This window comes from Entelurus aequoreus, linkage group LG01 (genome assembly GCF_033978785.1).
Source record: "Entelurus aequoreus isolate RoL-2023_Sb linkage group LG01, RoL_Eaeq_v1.1, whole genome shotgun sequence".
Lineage (NCBI taxonomy): Eukaryota > Metazoa > Chordata > Actinopteri > Syngnathiformes > Syngnathidae > Entelurus > Entelurus aequoreus.
Genome location: NC_084731.1, coordinates 72968826 through 72990733, shown reverse-complemented (window position 1 = coordinate 72990733; position 21908 = coordinate 72968826). Strand labels below are relative to the sequence as shown.

The window sequence follows — 21908 nt, the reverse complement described above, 5'->3', positions numbered from 1 at the left end:
ACACAACGGTTCATTGGTTAGAAACTTTCATTGGCACACAGGAAGTTACAGAAAGTTAGAAAAGTTACAGAATTTACAGGAAGTAACAGGAAGTTAGAAAAGTTACAGGAGTTACAGAAGTTACAGGAAGTTACAGAAAGTTGCAGAAAGTTGCAGAAAGTTATATAAATTACAGGAAGTAACAGAAGTTACAGGAAGTTAGAAACGTTACAGGAAGTTACAATAGTTACAGAAAGTTGCAGAAAATTAAAGGAAGTTACAAGAAATTACAGGAAGTTAGAAGTTACAGGAGGTACTTAAGTTACAGGGAGATATAGAAGTTACAGGGAGTTACAAGAAGATACAGAAGTTAGGAGTTACAGAAATTACAGAAAGTTACATAAGTTACAGGAATCTACAGAAGTTACAGGAAATTACAAGAAGTTACAGAATTTGCTGGAAGCTACAGGCAGTTATAGGAAGTTACAGGAAATTACAGAGGTGACAGAAGTTACAGAAGTTACCGGAAGTTGCAGAAAATTACAGAAGTTACAGGGTGTTATAAAAGTTACAGAAGTTACAGGCAGTTACAAGAAGTTACAAAAATTAAAGGAAGTTATACAAGTTTCAGGAAGTTACAGAAGTTATAGACGATACAGGAAATTGCAGAGGTGACAGAAGTTATAGGAGTTACAGGAAATTAAAGGAAGTTACAGAAGTTGCAGAAAGATACAGAAGTTACAGGAAGTTATAAGCAGTTACATAAAGTTACAGGAACTTACAGAGGTTACAGAAGTTACAGAAGTTGTAGGAAGCTACAGAAGTTACAGAAGTTGTAGGGAGCTACAGAAGTTACAGGCAGTTACAGGAAATTAAAGAGGTGACGTTACAGAAGTTACAGGAAGTTACATAAGTTACAGTAAGTTATAAAAGTTACAGAAGTTACCGGCAGTTACAAGAAATTGCAGAAGTTACAGGAAGTTATAGAAGTTACAGGAAGCTACATAAGTTACAGGAAGCTATATAAGTTACAGAAAATTACAGCAGTTACAGTAAGTTGTAAAAGGTACAGAAGTTACCGACAGTTACAAGAAGTTACAGACGTTACAGGAAGCTACATACGTTACAGGAAGCTACAGAAGTTACAGCAAATTGCAGTGCTGACAAAAGTTACAGAAGTTACATGAAGTTACAAAAGTTGCAGGAAGTTACAGAAGTTACATGAAGTTCCAGGAGTTCCAGGAAGCTGCAAGAGCTACACGTACTTACAATAAATTACAGAAGTTACAGGAGGTTACCGAAAATTACAGAAGTTACAGGAAGTTATAGAAGTTACAGGAAGCTAAATAAGTTACAGAAGTAACAGGGAATTGCAGAGGTGATAGAAGTTACAGGAAATTGTAGCAGTGACAGAAGTTACAGGAAATTGCAGCGGCGACAGAAGTTACAGGAGTTACAGAAGTTGCGGGAAGCTACAGAAGTTACATGAAGTTACACAAAGTTACAGGAACTTCCAAAAAATTACAGAGGTGACAGAAGTTACAGGAAGTTGCAGAGGTGACGGAAGTTAAAGGAAGTTACAGGAAGCTACAGAAGTTACACAAAGTTACAGGAAGTTACAGGACATCGCAGGAAGCTACAGACGTTGCAGGAAGCTACAGAAGTTATAGGAAGTTACAGGAAGTTGCAGGAGGTTGCATACGTTACGGGAGTTACAGGAAGTTACAGAAAATTACAGAAGTTACATAAGGTACAGAAGTTACAGGAAGTTACAGAAAATTACAGAAGTTACAAGAAGGTATAAAGTTACAAGAAGCTACAGAAGTTACAAGCAGTTACAAGAAGATACAGAATTCACAGAAGTTACAGGAAGTTACAGAAGTTGCAGGAAGCTACTGAAGTTACATGAAGTTACACACAGTTACAGGAAGTTACAGGAAATTACAGAGGTGACATAAGTTACAGGAAGTTACAGAAAATTACAGAGGTTACAGAAGTTATAGAAGTCACAGGAAGTTATAAAAGTTACACACAGTTACAGGAAGTTACAGGAAATTACAGAGGTGACAGAAGTTAAAGGAAGTTGCAGAGGTGACATAAGTTACAGGAAGTTACAGAAAATTACTTAAGTTACAGAAAATTACATAAGTTACAGAAGTTACAGGAAGTTATAAAAGTTACATGAAGTTACACACAGTTACAGGAAACTACAGAGGTGACAGAAGTTACAGGAAGTTACACAAGTTACAGGAGTTACAGAAGTTACAGGAAGTTATAAAATTTACCGAAATTAGAGAAGTTGCAGGACGCTACTGAAGTTGCAGGAAGCTACAGAAGTTGCAGGAAGCTACAAAAGTTTCAGAAGTTACAGGAAGTTATACAAGTTACATGATGTTACACACAGTTACAGGAAATTACAGAGGTGACAGAAGTTACAGGAAGTTGCAGAGGTGACAGAACTTACCGGAAGTTACACAAGTTACAGGAGTTACAGGAAGTTGTATAAATTACAGAAGTTAGAGAAGTTACAGGAAGCTACAGAAGTTGTAGGAAGCTACATAATGTACAGAAGTTACAGGAAGTTACAGGAAATTACATAAATTGCAGGAAGCTACATAATCTACAGAAGTTACAGGCAGTTACAGGAAATTACAGAGGTGACAGAAGTTACAGGAAGTTACATACATTACGGCAGTTACGGAAGTTATGCAAGTTACAAAAGTTAAATAAGATACAGAAGTTACGGGCAGTTACAAGAAGTTACAGGAAGTTACAGAAAATTACAGAAGTTACAAGAAGGTATAGAAGTTATAAAAGTTACAGGCAGTTACAAGAAGTTACAGAAGTTACAGGACGATACAGAATTCACAGAAGTTACAGGAAGTCACAGAAGTTGCAGGAGGCAACAGAAGTTACAGAAAGTACAGGAAGTTACAGGACGTTACAGGAAGCTACATAAGTTACAGGAAATTACAGAGGTGACAGAAGTTGCAGGCAGTTACAGAAAGTTACATGGAAATACAGAGGTGACAGAAGTTACAGGAAGATACAGGAAGTTACAGAGGTGACAGAAGTTACAGGCAGTTACAGAAAGTTAGATGGAAATACAGAGGTGACAAAAGTTACAGGCAGTTACAGAAAATTACATGGAATTACAGAGGTGACAGAAGTTAAAGAACTTACAGAAAGTTATAAAAGTTAAAGAAGTTACAGAAAGTACAGGAAGTTACAGGAAGTTAAATAAGTTACAGATGTTACAGGAAGCTACATAAGTTACAGGAAGTTACAAGCAGTTACAGAAGTGACAGAAGTTACAGACAGTTACAGAAAGTTACATGGAAATACAGAGGTGACAAAAGTTACAGGCAGTTACAGAAAGTTACATGGAAATACAGAGGTGACAGAAGTTACAGAACTTACAGAAAGTTATAAAAGTTACAGAAAGTACAGGAAGTTACAGGCAGTTACATGGAAATAAAGAGATGACAAAAGTTACAGGCAGTTACAGAAAGTTACATGGAAATACAGAGGCGACAGAAGTTACAGAACTTACAGAAAGTTATAAAAGTTACAGAAAGTACAGGAAGTTACAGGAAGCTACATAAGTTACAGGAAGTTACAGGCAGTTACAGAGGTGACAGAAGTTACATAGAAATACAGAGGTGACAGAAGTTACAGAACTTACAGAAAGTTATAAAAGTTACAGAAAGTACAGGAAGTTACAGGAAGTTACAGAAGTTACAAGAAGTTACTGTCAGGAGATAAGAACTCACCCCACAATGACGATGACAAAGTCCAACATGTTCCAGCCATTCCTCACGTAGGCATTCTGGTGCATGACCAGACCATAAGCAACAATCTTCATAAACGCCTCCATGGTGAAAATTATGAGGAAGGCATATTCCACTGTTTCCTGCAAGAAAGTCACAACTACTTTAGATTGTTATCGTGAACAAGACTCCCAGGTACATGAACTCCTCCACAATTTTTTTATTTACAGACAGACATAGTTTTGTATGACATTATTGTTTCTTTTGTTAATATCAGAGTGTGTTCTGCAAGAAGGTCATCCCTAGAAGCACACAGTTTATGGACACTTCAAATATACATCATCATATCATATACTAAATACAAGATAATACATTTCAGAATCTACCCAGAAAATACCCATTTACTATTTCATTTATAAAGAAAAAAGGAATCTTTAAATGCACCAAATCACTCTCAATATCCCATTATTCGAATGGAATTAAAGGTGGCATCTTGAAGGTCATATCATCACACATACAGAAGTCAAGACCAGAATGATGCAACTAATGTGAATTCCTCAACCATAGGCGTGTGTTAAAAGTACTAAACATAACGTCCCAATAAATTTTGCTTAAAAGGCTTTTTAAAAATGTTTAAAGAATTTGATTCTTGGGGCAAGATCTCTTCCCCAACTTGGAGATGGCACTCATCCCAGACGCTTCACACTCGGCTGTGAACTGATCCAGTGAGAGCTGAAGATCCTGGCCAGATGAGGCCATCAGGACCACGTCATCTGCAAAAAGCAGAGACCTAATCCTGCAGCCACCAAACCGGATCCCCTCAACGCCCTGACTGGGCCTATAAGTTCTTTCCATAAAAGGTAAGAACAGAATCAATGAATCGGAGTCCAACCCTCACTGGAAACTAGTCCCACTTACTGCCGGCAACGCGGACCAAGATGTGACATCAATCATACAATCTGATACCCCAGACTCTCTGAGCACTCCCCACAGGACTTCCCGAGTGACACGGTCCAATGCCTTCTCCAAGTCCACAAAGCACATGTAGACTGGTTGGGCAAACTCCCATGCACCCTCAAGGACCCTGCCCAGTGCTGGTCCACAGTTCCACCACTTTTAAATGTTGTGTTTACCAGTCCTGCAACACATTGCACCAAACACACATGTAACACAACACAACACAACACAACACAATCCTGTCAGCTTTTAAATGTTGTGTTTACCGGTCCTACAACACATTGCACTAAACACACATGTAACACAACATAACAAAACACAATCCTGTCATATTTTAAACATTGTGTTTACTAGTCCTACAACACATTGCACTAAACACACATGTAACACAACACAACACAATCCTGTCAGCTTTTAAATGTTGTGTTCACCAGTCCTACAAGACATTGCACTAAACACACATGTAACACAACACAACACAACACAACACAACACAATCTTGTCAGCGTTTAAATGTTGCCGTGTGAGGAGACCAGGGCTTTTGTGGAATGGAGGTGATTAGAAGATGGCAGGCAGGTGAGTGGGATGATCAGTGCCAGGTGTGCCAGACTGGGAAGCCAGGAACCCAAACTCCACCCACACATAACCACACCCAGACAGACAACACATTGACACACAAGACACTGCAGGGACTGTGACAGTGCCTCCCCCTCAAGGAACGCCCCCAGGCAATCCACCAGGCTTGTCACATGCTCTCACTTCTACGCTCTCTACCTTCCAGTGGTCCAAGGAGGCCAGCACAGCCTTCCTGAGCCTAAAGGAGAGCTTCAGTTTAGCACCTGTGCTGATCCACCCTGAACCGGACACTCCGTTCACGGTGGAGGTGGATGCCTCAGATTCTGGTATTGGGGCAGTGCTCTCCCAGCGCTCCAGGCAGGATAATTTGTTGCACCCATGTGCTTTTTTTTCCCCCAGGCGCCTCTCACCGGCAGAACAAAATTAGGATGCAGGGAACAGAGAACGGTTGGTCGTTCACGAGGCTCTGATGGAGTGGAGGCACTGGCTGGAAGGGGCCAAACACCCATTCTTAGTTTGGATGGATCACCGTAACCTCATCCATATCCGTTCAGCTAAGTGGCTGAATAACCACCAAGCGCGCTGGGCGCAATTTTGCAGTCGCTTTAACTACACACTCTCATTCAGACCAGGCTTCCGCAACACGAAGACTGACGCCCTCTCCCGAGCATTTACGGAGGAACCCACCAGCATACCTACTGCGGAGCCCATCCTTCCTCCTGCTTGAATAGCGGGCATGGTGACGTGGGACATTGAAAAACTGGTCAAGACGGCCTTACGCTCTGACCCAGGCCCGGACGGCGGACCGTCTGACAGACTGTTTGTACCACGGGAACTTTGACCCAAGGTATTGAACTGGGGTCCTTCCAATATCTTCACCTGCCATCCCGGAGTCCATCGATCACTATCATTCATCCGACTGCGTTTCTGGTGGCCGTCCATGGAATCTGATACTCGTGAGTTTGTCACCGCTTGCACCACCTGTTCCTGCAACAAGGCTGCCCATAGCCCCCGGACGGGCCTGTTGTCCCCTTTACCTATCCCCAGCGGACCTTGCTCTCACATCGCTTTGGACTTGGTGACCGGATTTCCCAACTCCCAATTTAAAGACCCTATCCTAATTATCGTTGACAGGTTCTCCAAGGTCGCACACATAATTTCCCTTCCCAAACTCCCCTCCGCTGCTGAAACCGCGGACCTACTCGTCCAACATGTTGTCAGGCTTCATGGGATCCATCTGGACATCGTGTCAGACCGTGGTCCCCAATTAAGTTCCCGTATCTGGCAGACTTTTTGTAAGGGGATTGGGGCCACGGTCAGTCTCTCTTCGGGTTATCATTCACACAGCAATGGACAAGCAGAGAGGGCCAATCAGTGCGTGGAGATCATGCTGCACTGCATTGCTGCCCGCAAGCCCACATAATGGAACAAATTCTTACCCTGGGTGGAGTATGCATACAACTCCATGGCCAGCTCTGCCACTGGTATGTCTCCTTTTGAGTGCTCCTTGGGCTATCAACCCCCTATGTTTCCCCAGCAGGAGGTCGAAGCGGCGGTGCCTGTCACCCAAGCACACCTTAAATGCTGCCACAGCGTTTGGAAGACCGCCCGCGCTGCCCTGGTGAGGGCTTCTGAGAAGATGCGCCGCAGCACCAACCGGCGTCGCATCCCGGCATCGTCCTATCAGCCCGGGCAGCAGGTGATGCTGCGGGCCAAGGACCTCCAGAGTCCACCTACCAGTTTCCTCCCAGAAATTGGCACCACGCTACGTGGGGCCCTTTCCGGTGGAATCTATCATCAACCCTGCTTCCGTACGTCTCTCTCTGCCAAAATCTATGAAAAGACATCCTGTTTTTCCACGTCTCTCAACTAAAGCCTGTGGCGGTCCCTGCTCCTCCCCCTCCTAGGGTCCTCGAGAGTGGTGAGCCGGTCTGGACTGTTAAAGAGATTCTCAGGGTTCGTCGACAGGATAGGGGATTAGTTTATTTGGTCGACTGGGAGGGTTATGGACCTTAGGACCGATCCTGGGTTCCAGCCTCCTACCTTGCTGACCCCTCTCTACTGTAGACCTTCTACAGGGCTCACCCGGATGCACCCCGACGCTCGTCAGGAGCCTCGCATAAGGAGGGGGGTACTGTTAAAGCTCAAGCTCCTGCCGCCACACATTCCTCTGTGCGCTCCTCTGTGCGCTCCTCTGAGCGCGCATCTAGGCACGCCCACGGCCGTTTCGCGGCTGCACTCAATCTGAAATTCACACACCGGACGCTGAGGAGGACTCCACTTCTTAAGCCAGCGCGTTCTGGGTTCCAATGCCAGAACGTAGCTATGTGTTCCCGTACAGTAAGCCAACACGTTTCTAGCTGTTTTTCCATGTGCAATCGCTCTCTCTGTGTTTTCCCTCCTCTGTGCTCATCGCGTCGTGTCCTGTGTCGTCATCCCGCAGCTTCCCTCTGTTGTCGGCTTCGAGTTGTGTGTCTCGTCTCCCTGGATTTTCCTTGAACTTCTTGCTGCCTTCCCGGATCTCGACCTCTCGCCTGCCCACGGACCTCCGAGCCTGCCTTTCCCTCTCTGGACTTCCGCATCTCTCACAACACACATCTTCAACACTTACCGGTAACACTCACCAGTTAATGGCATCACATTAGGTATTTGGATTAGATACACACGTCATATCCTGGTGTTTCATATCTCCTTCCTCACTGTACTGTAACACTCGCAGCTTTTTATGACGTTTTGAAGGTAAAAAAACAACAACAATATTTCTGCCACCAGGTGAGTCCACGTGTACACGCCCACCACCTCACAGAGAAGCAGGCTTCGCTGCATATCTTAAAATACCCTAAGAGGGACAATCGGTAGAAAATGGATGGATGGATGAAAGTTATTTCAATGAAAGGACCTCCTCTACTAAAATATGCTTCAAACAAGATTTGCATATTTGAGCAGATTATTTCTTCTCTGGAACAAGGATCGCTACCTTTTTGGCACTGATTCACGTCAAATCCAAGGGTGCCATGTTTGGGTACTTGGGGTGCGCGTGACGTCACACCTGGTTGCTGAGTCTTTGGTCACTCCAGCAGCACCGAGAGCAAACTCAGCCAAACTCATTCCCCAATGGCAACAAAGAAAAAGTAGTTAAGTTAGGTTCCAAAGTGTGCTAGCTTGATGCTAATATTCACCTAAGATGCAAGTTACAGCTGGCGTGTAACAAGTACAATACTTACAGTACAAATACTTTTTATACTAGACTTACTAGCCAACACACCATAAACGATTCACTCCCGCCATCATTGGTGACTGGAAATGATTCTCAGAAATATGATCTTAAAACAGGACAAAATCAGTGATTATTTATTGACCTTGCAATAAAAAATTAAATTTTATTATCAAAAACAATGAATATTTATTAAAAGTACCAACAATTGGTACTATTGAGTACCGGTATCGCTTCAAATGTGAACTATACCGTCTCTACTCATGATCCATTTGTTTGTTTTTGAATGTCGTAACACTCTAATCAGGAATAATTCTTAATACCTCATCAATCTGATCCTCCCATTTGACTTTGTAAAAAGGCAGGCTTCGCTACACAATTGTTTTATTAAACCAATAAAATTTTATGTAATCATACTTGGAATGTCCTTCCTCGTGGACATGGTAACATCTCCTACTTGTTTATGCAAATGACACACACAGCTCATTTGCATTAAAGCTACACACACACACAGCTCATTGACCTTCACACTCGAGAAGGGGTGGTACTATTAAGTGAAGATCAAAGATGGTACTACTAAGTAAACATAAGAGATGGTATTACTAAATGAGAGCGAGAACTACTAAATAAAAATGAGATGTGTCAAGTACTAAGTCAAGATGAGAGAGGGTAGTACTAAGTCAAGATGAGAAAGGGTGGTACTAAGTCAAGATGAGAAAGGGTGGTACTAAGTCAAGGTGAGAGAGGGTGGTACTAAGTCAAGGTGAGAGAGGGTGGTACTAAGTCAAGGTGAGAGAGGGTAGTACTAAGTCAAGGTGAGAGAGGGTAGGTCTAAGTCAAGGTGAGAGAGGGTGGCACTAAGTCAAGATGAGAGAGGGTGTACTAAGTCAAGATTAGAGAGGGTAGTACTAAGTCAAGATGGGAGAGGGTAGTACTAAGTCAAGGTGAGAGAGGGTAGTACTAAGTCAAGGTGAGAGAGGGTAGTACTAAGTGAAGATGAGAGGGTGGTACTAAGTGAAGATGAGAGAGGGTGGTACTAAGTGAAGATGAGAGAGGGTAATACTAAGTGATGATAAGAGAGAGTGGTACTAAGTGCAAATGAGAGAGAGTGGTACTAAGTGAAGATGAGAGAGGGTGGTACTAAGTGAAGATGAGAGCGGGTGGTACTAAGTCAATATGAGAGAGGGTGGTACTAAGTCAAGATGAGAGAGGGTGGTACTAAGTCAAGATGAGGTGTACTGACCAGGTGCAGGTTGGTGTAGTTAGAGTCATCAGCAGGAAAGGGCATGTAGACAGCTAAGTAGTACTAAGTGAAGATGTACTGACCAGGTGCAGGTTGGTGTAGTTAGAGTCATCAGCAGGTAAGGGCATTTAGACAGTTAAGTAGTACTAAGTGAAGATGTACTGACCAGGTGCAGGTTGGTGTAGTTAGAGTCATCAGCAGGAAAGGGCATGTAGACAGCTAAGGCCACACAGTTGGCAAAGATGCACAGAAGTATGAAGACATCAAAAGGTCTGAATGGAAACTCTTAAGGAAGATTTCATCATAACTATGTATGTGATCGTCATTCATAAATGATATTTGACTAATCATCATAACTATGTATGTGATCATCATTCATAAATGATATTTGACTAATCATCATAAATATGTATGTGATCGTCATTCATAAATGATATTTGACTAATCATCATAACTATGTATGTGATTATCATTCATAAATGATATTTAACTAATCATCATAACTATGTATGTGATCGTCATTCATAAATTATATTTGACTAATCATCATAACTATGTATGTGATCATCATTCATAAATGCTATTTGACTAATCATCATAAATATGTATGTGATCATCATTCATAAATGATATTTGACTAATCATAACTATGTATGTGATCATCATTCATAAATGATATTTAACTAATCATCATAACTATGTATGCGATCATCATTCATAAATGATATTTGACTAATCATCATAACTATGTCTGTGATCATCATTCATAAATGATATTTGACTAATCATAAGTATGGGTGCGATCATCATTCATAAATGATATTTGACTAATCATAACTATGTATGTGATCATCATTCATAAATTATATTTGACTAATCATCATAACTATGTACAGTATGTGAGAACAGTCTACTCTTACTTCCTGTGTGCGTTATTAAAGTAATTTTACTGCATCCATTCATTCATTTGCAATACTTAGTTATTTTACTGCATTCATTTATTATTTTGCAATATTTAAAGTACTTTTACTGCATTCACTCATTATTTTTTGCTATATTTAAAGTACTTTTACTGCATTCACTCATTCATTTGCAAATATTTAAAGTACTTTTACTGCATGCATTCATTCATTTGCAAATATTTAAAGTATGTTTACTTCTTTTAATCATTCTTTGGAACATTCAAAGTACTTTTACTGCATTCACTCATTCATTTGCAATACTTCAAGAAAACAAATAATGTAGAAGTGGGAGGGACTGCTGCAAGTGGAGGGGGCGTGGTTTGACCTGGGCGTTGCTGTGAAGTGAGTGTAATTGTGTAATGTAACTGTGGTGATGAAAGGATACTTCCACTCCACCAGGCTGATGCAAGCCCTGCGTAGAGGGTTGTCCAGGCTGAGACAGAACAAGGCTCTGGGTGGTCGACTGGTGGTGGAGCCGCCCTGCTTCTTGCTCTTGGCGTATTGTTGACGCTTCCTGTGCGCCAGCGAGCCTGTGCACGCCGAGACTTGCGGACTCATGTCAGGCTTGGTGGCATCGCCCTTGGCCTGGCGGGCGGCGTTTATGGCGGCGTGCCAGGCCAGGACGGGGCTGACGCCGGTGCTGGGGACGGAGCCGCAGGACGAGCCCACAGGCTTGCCGGCGCTGGCGGGGGCGTGAGCGGTCCCGGCTGGGCCCAGCTGCTGCACGTGACCTTGGGACCACAGAGCCGAGGGGTCGGCACAGGAAGTACGTCTTTTGTTGCCGTCATATTGGGCCCCTGTTGGTGGACAAACGAGCCAATCAGCAAAGACTTTGAACCGCAGACCCACGCATAGACCAAGTACTTTTACTACATTTGAACCTCTCTCTCTCTCATATATACATACATACATACATTTTATATATATATATATATATATATATATATATATATATATATATATATATATAAGGACTGTCTTGGGTCTTGGGTATGACGTTAAACTACATCCAGGCATGAGATGGGAGGTTGTGTGTGGGGTTAGTGAGTCCCAACTAACGTCTATAAAATGCACACAAAGAACCGTTTGCACCTTCTCTTGTGACTGGCGGGCGGTCAGCGCCATAAAGCTGAGCGGGTCCCTGGGTAATTGGGGCGTGGACAACCAACAGGACAGACTAAGTTCAACAGCCCAGTAAGGCAATTAGTCTAGGAGAAGGATCTCCGATATAAAATACCCCTTCCAACCCGCACCAAGCCAGCGTGGAAGGTGTAGGCTAATAACCAGCATGAAGAGTACGCCAAGAAGACGGCCCCCAGTCCCCAGCAGTTCCAGAGCTCCAGACCAAGATGGCGGTTCGTTAAGGCAAGGAACAGGGGGTGCTAAGAATCCCTGGGTTCATACAGGCCATCATTGGGATCTGCGAGTGGCAACGTATAATGTGAGATCCCTAATTGGAGACGACAGATTAACGGAACTTGAAGAAGAATTAGATGGTATAGAATGGGATATCATAGGTCTCAGTGAAGTGAAGCGACAAGGAGAACAATTAATTGAACTAAGCAGCGGGCATCAATTCTATCACATAGGAATGGGAAACAGAAGCCTAGCAGGGGTTGCTTTCATCATTAATAAGAAATGGACAAAGTATATAACAGAATTTAAAGGAATAAATGAAAGAATGGCCCAAATAACCATAAAACTGAACAGTAAATACAGCATTAAGGTCATTCAGGTGTATGCTCCAACATCAGCGCATGATGATGAAGAGGTTGACAAATTTTATGAGGAAGTGGAACAGGCTCTCAAATCATCAAAAACTCACTTTAACCTAGTAATAGGGGATTTCAATGCTAAAGTAGGAATCAAGCAAGATGGGGAGGAAGAAGTGATGGGAAACTTTGGATCAGGTCTCAGAAATGACAGAGGTGAAATGCTCATCGATTTTGCTTCCAGAAACAAACTCAAAATTATGAACACCTTCTTCAAGAAGAAAATATCCAGAAGATGGACTTGGAGAAGCCCGGACGGTAAAACCAAGAATGAAATTGACTTTATCTTGACTAACAAGCCAAAGATAATTCAAGATGTTACCATATTCAACAAAGTAAACACTGGCAGTGACCACCGTATGGTTATGTGCAAAGTGAAGGTAGATACGAGACTAGAAAGAATGAAATTAATAGCAAAATACAGAAAGCCCGATATGATCAATTTGGAAGCCAGAAAGCATGAATTTCAACTAGAACTACAAAACCGCTTTCAAGGACTGGAAGTAGAAGATACTTCCGACCTTGATGAATGGAATGACAAATTCATTGACATAGTACATGAGAGCTCTATAAAAACAGCAGGGAAAGAAAAGAAAAAGCAAGAGTCCAAACTCTCAGATAGCACAAAGTGGCTAATGGAGAAAAGGAGGAATATGAAGAGAGATGGAGTGGGATTCCAGAATGTTGAATATACAGAAACATGCAAGACAATACGAAAGAAACTCCGACAAGACATAAGAAAATACAACACCCTTAAAATTCAAGAGACAATAGAAAACAATAAAAGTTTGAAGAAAACAAGGCAGAAACTTGCAAGTGGAAAGCAGAAAATAACAACATTACTTGATAAAAAGGGGACAGAAATCACAGATCAAGACATGATTTTGATGAGGATTGAAGAATTTTATGAAGAACTCTATCAAAGCAGTCAGTCAGTAGACCTTCAATTATCCACAGACTCAGAAGAAATTCCAGACATCACATATTGGGAGGTGCAGCATGCAGTCAAAAACATGAAACGAGGGAAAGCACCAGGACCAGATAACATTTTAATTGACACAATTAAAGAGGGGGAGGATGTCATTGCTAAGGAGCTGGCGAAGCTATACACAGCTTGCTTACATCAGGGGAAAGTGCCAGAGAAGTGGAAAGAAGCTAACATGATCATCATTTTCAAGAAAGGGGACAAGAGGGACCTCAAGAACTACAGACCTATTAGCCTTCTTTCAAACATATACAAGTTGTTTACAAGAATTCTGACAAATCGAATGGAAAATACACTTAATAGCAATCAACCCAGAGAACAAGCAGGGTTTAGGAGTGGTTTTTCTACCATGGACCATATTCATACATTGAATCAGATCAAAGAAAAATGCCAAGAATACAACAAACCACTTTGTATGGCCTTCATAGACTATGAAAAAGCATTTGATTCAGTGGAGACACAGTCGGTTCTAAAAGCTCTGCAAGATCAAGGAATTCATCATAAGTACATTAACTTACTCAAGGACATCTACACAAACTGCACTACCACAGTTACGCTGCACAAACCAAGCGAGAAAATCCACATAAAGAAGGGTGTCCGACAAGGCGATACAATTTCGCCTAAACTGTTTACAGCTTGTTTGGAAGGCATATTTCGCTCTCTGGAGTGGGAGGATAAAGGAGTTGATATCAACGGAGACAAATTTAATCATCTGAGATTTGCAGATGACATTGTTGTCTTGGGAGAGCAAATCAGTGAAGTGGAAGATATGCTTAAAGACCTTGCAAATGCCAGCAAATGTTGTGGATTGAAAATGAATATGAAAAAAACAAAAGTTATGGCAAATTCCATGGTACCTCATGGACCTGTGACTGTTAATGGAAATGAAATTGATGAAGTTAATGAATATATCTATCTGGGGCAGAGATTTAGCCTGAAAGAAAAGAGTCAAGAACAGGAGATAGGGAGGAGAATCAGATTGGGCTGGTGCCAATATGGAAAACTGAGCAACATCATGAGAGGAGAAATACCGTTAAGCCTAAAAAGAAAGGTCTTTAATCAATGCGTGTTACCAACCATGACATATGGAGCTGAAACCTGGGCATTGTCAAATAAAATGGAAAAGAAAATAGCAGCAGCACAACACAACATGGAAAGAAATATGCTCGGAATCACATATAAAGACAGAAAAACAAACGAATGGGTGAGAAAACAAACGCAAGTCCAAGACATTATGAGAACTATCAAATTCAGTAAGTGGAAGTGGGCTGGACATATCAGTAGAACAGATAATAGATGGACTTCCCTAATGACATCATGGAGACCCATGGATGGGAGCAGAAATAGAGGAAGACCAAGAGTGAGATGGCGAGATGAGATAGACAAATATTGGGGAACAGTGCAGTGGCAGGGAGCAGCTAGAGATCGTTCACTATGGCAGAAACATGCTGAGGCTTTCGTCCAGCAGTGGACTGACAATGGCTGATGATGATGATGATAAGGACTGTCTCAGAAAATTAGAATATTGTGATAAAGTCCTTTATTTTCTGTAATGCAACTAAAAACATGAAAATGTCATACATTCTGGATTCATTACACATCAACTGAAATATTGCAAGCCTTTTATTATTTTAATATTGCTGATTATGGCATACAGCTTAAGAAAACTCAAAAATCCTATCTCAAAAAATTAGAATATTTCCTCAGACCAAGTAAAAAAAAAAGATTTATAACAGCAAAACAAAATCAAACATTTGAAAATGTCAATTAATGCACTCAGTACTTGGTTGGGAATCCTTTTGAACGGATTAATGCATCAATGCGGCGTGGCATGGAGGCAATCAGCCTGTGGCATTGCTGAGGCCCAGGATGCTTCAATAGTGGCCTTTAGCTCATTTGCATTATTGGGTCTGGTGTCTTTCAGCTTTTTCTTCACAATACCCCACAAATTCTCTATGGGGTTCAGATCAGTGGAGTTGGCAGGCCAATCGAGTACAGTAATGCCATGGTCAGTACACCAGTTACTGGTGGTTTTGGCACTGTGGGCAGGTGCTAGATCATGCTGGAAAATGAAATCATCATCTCCATAGAGCTTTTCAACAGATGGAAGCATGTAGTGCTCTAAAATCTCTTGGTACACAGCTGCATTGACTCTGGACTTGATGAAACACAGTGGACCAACACCAGCAGCTGACATGGCTCCCCAAACCATTGCTGACTGTGGGAACTTCACACTGGATTTCAAGCAACTTGGATTCTGCTCCTCTCCAGCCTTCTTCCAGACTCTAGCGCAGGGGTCCTCAAGTACAAATCTTGAAGGTCCACAAATGTTATTTTGAAACAGGCTGGGTCCGTTTATTATCGGTCAAGCTTATATAGTAGCAGGAGGTAGGTAGTAGTTTAACATATTCTTAAAATTAACAAAAATAAAATGAATATCCAATAAAACACATGAAAGATTTTCTTTGAAAAAAAAAAAAAGAGAACTTAAATAAAACTTTCAGTTTTAACAAAAAATAAATAATTTTAAACACAACCCTCCTATCCCTGGTAAACAAATGACCTCAACAGATTTATGTGCAAATATAACTATGGTACAGTACATCCCCATTGTGTAAAACACAGCTGCTCAATGGGAGAATTGGGCTCTTGGGGTTGAAGCCAAGACTTTGAACTTTGGCACAAAAGGTGTGATGGCCAGGCGGAGACACTGATCCAGGTGTTCATTGGTCAGTCTGCTGCGGTACTTGTTCTTCACAATGTTCATTGTAGAGAAGGCAGACTCACAGCTGTATGTTGAGCCAAACATTGTGAGGATGTGACAGGCCATCTTATGCAGCAGAGGGAACTTGGAAGGAATGACCAGCTTTGACCAGAAGGTGATGGCGTCACACTGAGCCTCTTTCAGTGCGACACTTTCTTGGAGGTCAATGAGCTCAGTCTGCAGTGAAGCAGCTCTGGCCCATGGGAAGACTTGTTTTGCTTCTGCAGAGAACGCACTCACATTTCTGATCAGGAATGGGTTTTCAATGAACAGCAGGACTTGTTTTCCCAAAATGAAGCCATCAAAGCGAGTCTTGAAATTTGCAATGAGTTTTTCCAAGAATTCCAAATGGCACTGATGATCTCCCTCTCCTTTGGTCAGTTCCAGAAGTTTGGGGAAGTGGAGCAGTTCCTCCTGTAGATACACAGTTTAAATATATATTAGGAACAATGCTTAAAAATAGGTATGAATTATCAAGTGGAAGAAAATAGTGTGTGGTAGAAAATAATAATAACACATTAGTTACCTGTATGTCACTTTTGAAATGCTCCAGCTTCCTCTGGAAGGCACGGACTTCTGACATCAGCTCACACACTGTGTTCTTCTTCCCCTGTAGCTTGAGATTTAGGTCATTGAGATGGGAGGTTATATAAGCCAAAATGCCACAGCTTCCATTTTCCCAGCATTTTGCAGAAATTCCAGCAACTGGTTTGCTTTTGCGCTATTTTGCTGGGACAGAAACACTTGCAGATCTTCTCTAATGGCCCAAAAACGCTCCAGGACCCTGCCTTTGCTCAGCCATCTGACGTTGTTGTGCACGAGCAAATCATCAAAAGCAGCATCTAACTCTGTTAGGAATGTGCGCAGCAAGCGGTGCTGCAGGGCAGATGATGCTCTCAAGAAGTTTATGAGTTTCATCATTGTTGTCATGATTTCAGAGTACACTTCTCCAAGACTTGCACAAAGGACAGACTGGTGGATTATGCAGTGATAAGATATCAGGCCAGGGTGGTGTTCTCTCAGATGCGGAACCAGTCCCTTCTCTCTCCCCAACATGGCTGGAGCTCCATCAGTAGCAATGGACACAACTTTCTTCAGATCTATCCCTTTCTCATTCAGCATTTCTGATATTGCTTTATAGGTGTCTTCTCCCCTTGTTTGTCCACTGAGGTTTGCCAGGCCCAAAACATCTTCAATAAACTCCCCCTTTTCCTCATCATAATACCTCACAAACACCAACAACTGAGCATTGTCAGTGGTGTCAGTGGACTCATCCACTGCTAGGGATATGCACTCTGCTTTTTTATTCCATCACAAAGCTGCTTGGACAAATCACCAGCCAGTATTTCAGTACGTCTGGTAGCTGTGGCATCAGAGAGTGGGATTTGATTTATTTTAGCTGTCATTTCCTCCTTTTCTTTGCCTTCAAACATGGCACCCATCACTTCAGTCAAGCATTCTTTAATTATTTCTGCATCAGAGAATGGCTTCTTGTGTTTACCCAAAACCCATGCCACTCTGAGTGAGCACTCTGTTGCTATTTGTTGTTGTGTCATAGATTTAACAAAAATCTTGCTTGATGTTTCATATGACTTTTTCAGCCTCATGATTTCTTTTTTTCTTAGCTCTGAATCATGAGGAAATGTCTCTTCAAATTTGAGGTGCTCTTTCAGATAGTGACGTTTTAGATTTTCACTTTTCACCAGAGCAACAGTACTGTTGCATATTAGACACATTGGTCTGGTACTTGCAGTAGGTAGGATGAAAACATATTGCTCTGTCCATTCTTCCTTGAAACGTCGGTTTTCCCTGTCCACCTTTCTTTTACCAGCCTGAGCAAACTTGGAACATGCCATTGTGATTTGATTCACATTCAGTGACTGACGAGTGAACAGTTAGCAAAGTAGCAATGCGAGACAACTGTGTGCATGCAGCGAAAGGTTCCATGCATGGGGCATGAGCGCTGTGTGACCCAGGTGGTAACAGCCTATCAGCGCGTCGTTGTGATAGAGATGACACCCATACTCTGATTGGCTGATTTCGCAGCCAATCAGAGTGGCGTTCTCTCGCTCTCACTCCGTCTCTCTCTCTCTCACTCTCTCTGAGAGAGCGAGAGAGAGAGAGACGGAGTGAGTGAGACACGGAGAAGTGTAAACTAAACGTGGAGATATTTGACTAAAAACAACAAAGAACGTTGACTTGCGCTAGCGATAACTCAAAGATGAATACAATTATTATATTTTTTTATCATAATTATAATTATAAAAAATAAAAATAAAAAATTAATTATTTTTAATTTTTTTTAAATACTATAATTCGTGCTTGGTCCGGACGGACACGTCGCTGGGTCCGGACATGGACCGCGGTCCGCCTGTTGAGGATCACTGCTCTAGCGCCTTGACTTCCAAATGAAATACAAAACTTGCTTTCGTCTGAAAACAGGACTCTGGACCACTCTGCAACTGTCCAGTGCTTCTTTTCCATAGCCCAAGTCAGATGGTTCTTCCGTTGTCTTGAGTTCAGGAGTGGCTTGACCATGGGAATGCGGCTATTGTAGCCCATTTCCCGGACAAGTCTGTGAACAGTGGCTTTCGATACCTGGACTCCAGCTTCAGTCCACTGTCTTTGAAGCTCCCCCAACTTCTGGAAGCGGCTCTTCTTCATAATGCTGTTAAGGCTGCGGTCCTCTTTCTTGGTTGTGCATCGTTTCCTGCCACATTTCCTCCTTCCAACAGACTTTTTGTGAATGTGCTTTGAAACTGCACTCTGTGAACAGCCTGCTCTTTTAGACATTTATTTTTGTGTCTTACCCTCCTGATGGAGGGTGTCAATGATGGTCCTCTGGACAGCAGTCAGGTCAGCATTCTTCCCCATACTTGTGATTTAGTTTACTGAACCAAGTTGAGTGTTTTTAAAGGCTCAGGGAAACCCTTGCAGGTGTTTCGAGTTAATTAGACGATTCAATTGATTAGTTAAATAGCCTGTAAGTATACTTTTTCATGATATTCTAATATTTTGAGATAGGATATTTGAGTTTTCTTAAGCTGTATGCCATAATCAGCAATATTAAAACGACAAAAGGCTTGCAATATTTCAGTTGATGTGTAATGAATCCAGAATGTATGACATTTTCATGTTTTTAGTTGCATTACAGAAAATAAAGGACTTTATCACAATATTATAATTTTCTGAGACAGTCTGTATATACACACACACACACACACACACACACACACACACACACACACACACACACACACACACACACACACACACACACACACACACACACACACACACACACACACACACACACACACACACACACACACACACACACACACACACACACACACAGTGGTGGTCAAAAGTTTACATACACTTGTAAAGAACAATGTCATGGTTGTCTTGAGTTTCCAATTATTTCTACAACTCTTATTTTTTTGTGATAGAGTGATTGGAGCACATACTTGTTGGTCACAAAAAACATTCATGAAGTTTGCTTCTTTTATTAATTTATTATGGGTCTACTGAAAATGTGAGCAAATCTGGTGGGTCAAACGTATACATACAGCAAAAATAATATTTGCTTACATGTCCCTTGGCAAGTTTCACTGCAATAAGGCGCTTTTGGTAGCCACCCACAAGCTTCTGCTGTAATTTTTTTACCACTCGTCTTGACAAAATTGGTGCAGTTCAGCTAAATGTGTTGGTTTTCTGACATGTACTTGTTTTTTCAGCATTGTCCACACATTTCAGTCAGGACTTTGGGAAGGCCATTCTAAAACCTTCATTGTAGCCTGATTTAGCCATTCATTTACCACTTTTGACGTGTGTCTGGGGTCATTGTCCTGTTGGAACACCCAACTGCGCCCAAGACCCAACCTCCGGGTGTTACGGCTCAGACTCCTGCCAACGCCGCTCATCCGTCTGTGCGCACCTCGGGACACGCCCACGGGTGCGCACATCCAGGGACGCGCCGCGCGCTACTCCGCCCTGCAGCAGCCACCAGCTGCAATCACTCACCAGAAATCTGCACACCTGGGACTGATGAGGGCGAGCTGGATAAAAGACCAGTGGACCCAAGGATCGGCGCGGGAACTTAGTTTTCTCATGGTGTACCGTAAGCGTCAAGCTTTATGCTCTCGTCTTGTTTTCCTCTCCGTGGCTTACTTGTCCCTTGTTTTCTCCCGTGTCCCCGCAGAATTCCCTCTTCAAGATCTCCCGTTGTTTCCCCAGTGTTTTGGACTGCTTTCCTTGTTTCCCGACTCCTCTCTCGCCCCTGATCACCTGCCTGCCCCATGGACTGCCTCGTTCGCTCTCGTCAACACTTGGTAACACACTTCAGCTAATTACACACATAGTCTTACACCACACACTCTTGTATTCTAGTTCACACTCCATTTTCTTAGTTTAGTTGTATTGTTTATTATTATTATATATATATATATATATATATATATATATATATATATATATATATATATATATATATATATATATATATATATATATATATATATATATATATATATATATATATATATATATATATATATATAATAATTGTACATACTGTCCCCTGGTGTCTGTTTGCCGTCACCTCCCCTTAGTAAACATTACACCGGGTTGATGATTATAGCTTGTCCTGAAGAATTTGGAGGTGATCCTCCTTTTTCATTGTCCCATTTACTCTCTGTAAAGCACCAGTTCCATTGGCATCAAAACAGGCCCAGAGCATAATACTACTGCCACCATGCTTGACGGTAGACATGGTGTTCCTGGGATTAAAGGCCTCACCTTTTCTCCTCCAAACATATTGCTGGGTATCGTGGCCAAACAGCTCCATTTTTGTTTCATCTGACACCACATGGACAAATATAAGACCTTCTGGAGGAAAGATCTGTGGTCGGATTTGTTTTTGTGACCAACAAGGATGTGCTCCAATCACTCTACCACCACAGTGTGTGCGTGTGCGTGCGTGTGTGTGTGTGTGTGTGTGTGTGTGTGTGTGTGTGTGTGTGTGTGTGTGTGTGTGTGTGTGTGTGTGTGTGTATGTATGTATGTATGTATGTATGCATACATACATACATACATACATATATGTTATATATACATACATACATACACATATATATATATATATATATATATATATATATATATATATATATATATATATATACAAACCCTGTTTCCATATGAGTTGGGAAATTGTGTTGGATGTAAATATAAACAGAATACAATGATTTGCAAATCATTTTAATCTTTTTCAACCAATATTCAGTTGAATATGCTACAAAGACAACATATTTGATATTCAAACTGATAAACTTTTTTTTTTTTCAAATAATCATTAACTTTAGAATTTGATGCCAGAAACACGTGACAAAGAAGTTGGGAAAGGTGGCAATAAATACTGATAAAATTGAGGAATGCTCATCAAACACTTATTTGGAACATCCCACAGGTGTGCAGGCTAATTGGGAACAGGTGGGTGCCATGATTGGGTATAAAAACAGCTTCCCAAAAAATGCTCAGTCTTTCACAAGAAAGGATGGGGCGAGGTACACCCCTTTGTCCACAACTGCGTGAGCAAATAGTCAAACAGTTTAAGAACAACGTTTCTCAAAGTGCAATTGCAAGAAATTTTGGGATATCAACATCTACGGTCCATAACATCATC

At 41.7% G+C, this 21908-nt stretch overlaps 1 protein-coding gene across 2 annotated transcripts in view; it reads right to left on the bottom strand.

Moving 5' to 3' along the window:
- LOC133656886 (voltage-dependent L-type calcium channel subunit alpha-1D-like) overlaps positions 1-21908 on the bottom strand; it is a 205076-nt gene that overhangs the window by 180393 nt on the left and 2775 nt on the right. For both annotated transcript variants that reach the window (XM_062057746.1, XM_062057752.1), the window contains exons 2-4: positions 11087-11498; positions 9906-10011; positions 3753-3892 (exon numbers count right to left, since the gene is read on the bottom strand). In XM_062057746.1, the coding sequence (XP_061913730.1) occupies positions 3753-3892; positions 9906-10011; positions 11087-11498 (658 nt within the window). The remainder of the gene's footprint in view (positions 1-3752; positions 3893-9905; positions 10012-11086; positions 11499-21908) is intronic.